This window comes from Colletotrichum truncatum (assembly GCF_014235925.2).
Source record: "Colletotrichum truncatum strain CMES1059 chromosome Unknown Contig_0005, whole genome shotgun sequence".
NCBI lineage: Eukaryota > Fungi > Ascomycota > Sordariomycetes > Glomerellales > Glomerellaceae > Colletotrichum > Colletotrichum truncatum.
This window is the reverse complement of record NW_027222402.1, coordinates 42,300-47,963: the sequence shown is the minus strand read 5'-3', so window position 1 is coordinate 47,963 and position 5,664 is coordinate 42,300. Positions and strand designations below refer to the sequence as shown.

Sequence of the window (5,664 nt, the reverse complement as noted above, 5' to 3'; positions counted from 1 at the left end):
ACTTAGATCTTTTAGGTCACGTTAAAATGACTTACCATACTATACAAAATAATGAATTGGGAATCGTTTTGGAAGTTGTTCGTAGTGGCGGATGAGCTTCCAGTGGCTATCAAAACAGCAAGTATCTTTATGACGCCCTGACATTATCCGAACCATTTATGCCTTCGCCTTTTTTTAAACATGCGTTTTCTTTTTAACGTCCTTTTCATGCGTCCGAAATATTATCTAGGGGGAAGCTTTAGCAAGTGGTCTTCTCGGGATCACCAGATCGATTAGAGGTCGGAATCACATCATTTTGGCTTCGGCTTCGGTCCGGCGCATCTGCAAATTCGGCGATCATCAGCTAGAGAGGTCAGGGCTCCTCTCTTATTTATCATAGTAGAATTGAATTTTTGACTAACAGATTATTCAAGACCTAATAGCGGGTTACGGGAGGGTTCATCTTGCAGTTCCGAAAGCTTAATGGTTGACCCGAAGTGTGTCAAGGGCCGAGTCTGGAGTTGAATTGAGATGGGCTGGAATGTTCGTTATAAACAGGCGCATTGATACTTTAATATAGTGTCTTATGCTAAAAAGAGACGATTGTTTCCCACTCAAGGGCTGGGGTGGATTGATGACAATTGCTGTGGCAGTGCCTATGGCATTGCTTGACACCCGTCTCAGATCACAAACTACAACCACAGCAGTGACCAAGATGTAAACGAAACTAAAAGTTTCCAAATTCAGAAAATGTTCTAAGGATACTGCTACCGTGTGTCTTAACTAATTTTTCACTGCCGCCCTTACAGTGGCATAGTTCTCCCGTTGATCTTAGTTGAATAGTCTAAGCTCTATCGGTCTCGGTCTCGGTCTCGTTTTCACTCTTTCTAAGGCTTTCATATCACAGCAGGCACAAACTACATGTATCTCCACTGTAGCAGTAGTCAAGTTTTAGTTTTCGTGATAACGGAAACCAGCTGAGCCACTATGCACCACGATGAATAACTTGTCTATATAACAAGCGTTTCGCCTCCCTACATAGTAGATATTGTTTAACAATTTCGAAAGCAGATTTTGGACATCTCTAAGTTCATTCAGACAACAACTACGGAAAGCTTTGCCTCTCCTTGTTCTTACTTTCAATAACACTGCTTCCTTCAAGTCTACCACCATGCAATTCTCCATCACCGCAGTTACATTTATCTTTATTGCTTCCACTGGGTAAGACGCATTGGCATTTACTTCTGTCTTTTTATTCAAGACATAGCCTTTTTGTGGTGCTTTTCAGAAACTAACAGTTTTAGGGTTGCTGCCAAAAACCACAACCAGCTTCAATGTACTACTGCGAGCGGCAGCGGACAATTTATTTTTTCGTTCCCGGTAGCTAGTTCTTTTCCTCACATGTTCGTTCACTTTTCAAACATGGGCTAACATTACTCAGAATGATGCCGCAACGAATAAGGTGTGTCCTAGCTTCTGCTCTGACTGCACGCTCGGCGATAAGGACGGTCACCGCGTCTGCAACTCTGCTGGCCGCCTTATGGATGGAGATGATTTTTCTAATGCTTGCCTGGCAGCCGGTGCATCTGGAAGCCGGTAATCACTTTTTCACTCCACATACTGTCGAATACGGCAGAGGCTTGCAGTTGTCACACTTTAATTAAGCTTCAGCATCAACCAATTCAATGAAGAATGGTATGCACATAGTATGAATAGATTGGATATCGAGATATTTATTCAAAATCTCTTCCAACACTAGTCATCAAGCTTAATTGTTGCCAATAGTAAATACAACATCTCAATCCAAACAAAATATGCCGAATGTGTATAACCACCATCATGAAAGAGTTGAATTGAGTCTTTTACTTACTACAACCCATTGAAAAATAAATATACAAAATTACTGTATGCTGGTCACGCTCATGGGTGCATGAAAACTGGTTGCTACGGGACTCCACGTTACTGGCTCCACGTGGCAATATCAAATACTACTAGAAAGTCCCTCCTGGTCTCAAAGGTTGGCAGAAGTCTCGCTGAGCTGAAAGGACATGCAATCTAGTAGCAGGCCTCAATCAATCGATTAGTCCGAATCACCACGAAGATATATGTTCTGGTAGCCCAACCGACATTCTGTGCAATCATTGGAAAACTGTACGGTACACATTAAGGAGATCATGTACAGTTCTAAGGTGAATGCATTCGTATCTAGCTTCTCAACCCTTTGCTTGAAACATTGAGCACCCAAGTCGTACTGGGAACACCACTATTTGAGCAGTGGTGCGTGAAGAATTACTTTATTTTGATGTTATTCCTGAGCGCTTTTCTTTCACTGCTCCAAGGGCAAGCGAAGTTTTTGTACGGGCGATCTTCTGTTTTTTTCGAGCAGGACTTTCTTCATTGGGGGATTTCTTTCGATGGAGTGCGATATACGATATAGGGGTTCAGTGAGAAATAAGCCAGTTTTGAGTAATTAGGTTGCTTCAAGGTCAAATTAAAATTTATGTTGTAATGGTTGAGGACCCAGGCAAATTATTATCATGGCTCCGGATTGTCCCTACGTTCCAAAGCAGGGGCGTGGGACCTCAAAGAATAGATAACCAACATGTTCAAAGGTATACCTAAGAATGTAGTGATGGAGGCAATCCCAGCAAAAGTTTAGTACTGAAATTTGAATATTGTGTTTCTGGCTTCTCTGGAGACCTAATCATCTTACTGCGGAATTTGTTGAGATTGTTGTACTCTAAAGGAGGCGAAAATGAACTAAAATACAGGTAGGTGTTTCAAGATATAGTAAATGAGACCGTGTTTGTTTGTTACTATTACGCGAATGACGGGTTAGTTGTCTGCTCGCAAAAGAGGGAGACAGGGAGACACGGGTAGCCTTGTCTGAAAAAATAACATGCCGTTTGGATCCAAGCAACTGTAGAGTAACTTTAAAAGAAAATCCGTGGCCATTGCATTTCATTTTTGTAAGTTCTCAATTAATGAATTAACCAGATAACTAGTTGTAAGCCTCAGTAGGTTTTGTCCCGTAAAGGCCAGAATCTCGATGATTATAGCCTTCGGACACCCTCCCTATGTTGCAAGTTAAGTGAACGAAATATTACCGCCAAGAAATGACCGAATTCCGAAGATAGCAACCGTGGGAACACCAACTGCAGTGGCGAAGACGAAAAGCACCAGGTCCAAGTTACGTGCCTTCCACCATGGCATACGCATGTCAGCAGTCTGAAGATGCATTGGCCGCGAGCCGCGCAGCTCGTGGTCAAACAGAGTTTCCTCCACCAGATCAGCGGCGAGACGTTTTCTGCGCGCGGCTACCGTGGAAATGCGTCTCATCCGCTCGACATTCCGCGCGATGCTGCTATCAGGACCGCTATTTACAAGGAAAGATATACGGGCGGCCACTTCGTCAGCTGTGAAGTTGATTTTGTTCAGCTGCAGACCGCATCCGGCTTCCTCGAGACGCACTCCATTGGCAAGTTGGTCAAACATGAAGCCCAGAACCAGCACAGGAACACCATGATATGTAGCCTCATTCGCCGACGAGCTGCCTCCGTGAGTCATATAGAGGCGTGTATGTTTGTGGTTCAAAATCGCTCGCTGGGGTGCAAATTCTGGCGTCAGGAATTCTGGCATCGCATTATCTAGTAACTCTCCAAGTGTCGTCGATTCACCATTTAAACGGGACACAGTGTGTGTCAAATCAAGCTCCTTGCGAGCAGTTTGGTTCAAAGCCCATATTACACCGTCAATGTGGCCACGATCAAGGGCTAGAATAAGACCTTGGAGCAACTTATGTAGGCTAGTCTCCGGCAGTACGACGTTAGTGCCTAGACCAACATAAACAACTTGCTTATGCGCCTCGAGAAAGCGAATGTGCTGCTTGTCGAGAGGTGGGTACCCCTCCGTCAGGACAGGTCCAATAAGCGCCATGAGTGGTGGTAGATCCTTTGGAGCCTCGAGTCCAAAGAATGAGTTGACTAATACAAGGTGATGAGGGCGGTCACCACCCGGCAAAACTGGACAGCGAGCACCTTCACGACGCCGTAGCTTTGTGAACCAACGCATCCACATTAAGAATTGTGGCGCAGCCCAAACAATGGCTATCTCGTTTCGCAAGCGTGACCAAAGACTAACATGCTCCGAGGTAAGGCAAACGTCGATCTGAAACCCCGGCTGCCCAGGAATGTATGTAGCGGGCGCTAGAAGGAAAGGCATTTGCGGCCAAACTATAGCGATAGCAATATCGCACTCAAGGCTCATGTCCCGGGCAACCGTCTCGTCAAAGAAGTCGGCAATAATGAAGTCTGGGCGCGTTTCGGGGTCACTACAGAGTCTTTTCAGTTGACGGTAAGTCGCTGGCCAGAATGAGTCCCAAAGGTACTTGGACTTCCACATCATCCAGCTGCTGAGAGCATCCTCCACCCGTAGTGACACCATGCGCGTCCAGTGATCTCTGTACTGCTCCGGAGTTGGGCCTGGTCCCAATAGGTGCACATTTTTGACAAAAGAGTAGTAAGGATTTTGAATCCAGGTCTGCTGGCCGTCATGCGTCGCGAATTCAACGGTGTGGCCCCGTTCGGCCAGCACACGACAGATGTCTAAAACCGGAGCTTTAGGTTGTCTTTAGATCAATCATGTCTGGTAAAGAAGAGAAGAGAACTCACCCGCATGCGTATAACCGCCAGTTGTTGACAGCGCGAGTATGCGCCTCCTTGAGACCTCGTAGGTCTTGGTCAAAATTTTGTCTTCAGACATAGTAAGGCTCTCTCGAGGAATAAGAAAGAAAGTAAAGATCTTCACCGGCTCGAAGGGAGCTTGCTTAAAGAAACTGAAATAGGCTGCGGCACAAATGCTGAAAGTCATACGATCGAACGACATCGTTACCGCGCCCCCCAATCTCTCCGGCAATGGCCGCCGGAAGGATTCGCAGCGGGGCCGCGTGCTGCTAGGCAATGCAGAGAAGCAGGTTTTCGAATCCTTCACAGCTCAATTGCAGGGCGGCTGGCTAGTTTTACCCGATCTGGACGTATCGAATGTGCATCTGCCCGTAGGCGACGCGATAAATATATGCTCATTTCATTTGTTTCCTCTTGCGCTAAGGGGTTCCTACAGTGTTTTTTTTAAGCCTTGGCGAGAATGAGGTAATTTTGTACTCAATAGTTTGACCAAAATATTGGTTGGTAGCATCGCATGTGGTTGCTGCAGGATTTGTTAATTTATTAGATGGACACAGAATGAAGGCTGTTTAGAGGCTGTGAAATGGGAAATGCGAAGTGTAATAAATTCGCTTGAAACGGAACTGGATAAGCTCCGGCTTCGGGGACCGCTACGGCAGTCCGCAGGGCGCACTGGGTCAAAATTCAAACATTGCCTAATTAGGATACATAAACAAGATAAGCATACACCACCCATATAGATAGTTAAGCTTCTTATCTTTATTATATAATTATTACAAATTTAAGCGAATTCTATGTTTCATATACATATATATACAGAGTTTTATAAGATTATATAGGAGTATATTCTTAATTCTTAATAATAATATTTATTATATTTTATATAAATATGTCTTTAAGGTACCCTAAGTAAGCTAACCTAGACTACTTCTTAGCAAAACTACTATAGAAGTAGAAGACGTATGTATTTTATTTAATTAATTTATCCTAAGTATAAGAACTA

The 5,664-nt window shown here is 44.4% G+C and overlaps 2 protein-coding genes across 2 annotated transcripts; one reads left to right on the top strand and one right to left on the bottom strand.

Moving 5' to 3' along the window:
• Positions 1 to 1,150: 1,150 nt before the first annotated feature.
• Positions 1,151 to 1,579, top strand: CTRU02_208009 (uncharacterized protein; the record flags this gene model as incomplete). The annotated part of the gene is made up of 3 exons (XM_036729232.1): positions 1,151 to 1,200; positions 1,284 to 1,359; positions 1,421 to 1,579. 3 exons carry the CDS (start codon positions 1,151 to 1,153, stop codon positions 1,577 to 1,579), a joined length of 285 nt encoding a protein of 94 aa, XP_036579064.1.
• Positions 1,580 to 3,066: 1,487 nt separating this feature from the next.
• CTRU02_208008 (uncharacterized protein) lies at positions 3,067 to 4,863 on the bottom strand (the record flags this gene model as incomplete). Its single annotated transcript, XM_036729233.1, has 2 exons — positions 3,067 to 4,595; positions 4,650 to 4,863. 2 exons carry the CDS (start codon positions 4,861 to 4,863, stop codon positions 3,067 to 3,069), a joined length of 1,743 nt encoding a protein of 580 aa, XP_036579065.1.
• Between the last annotated feature and the right edge of the window lie 801 nt (positions 4,864 to 5,664).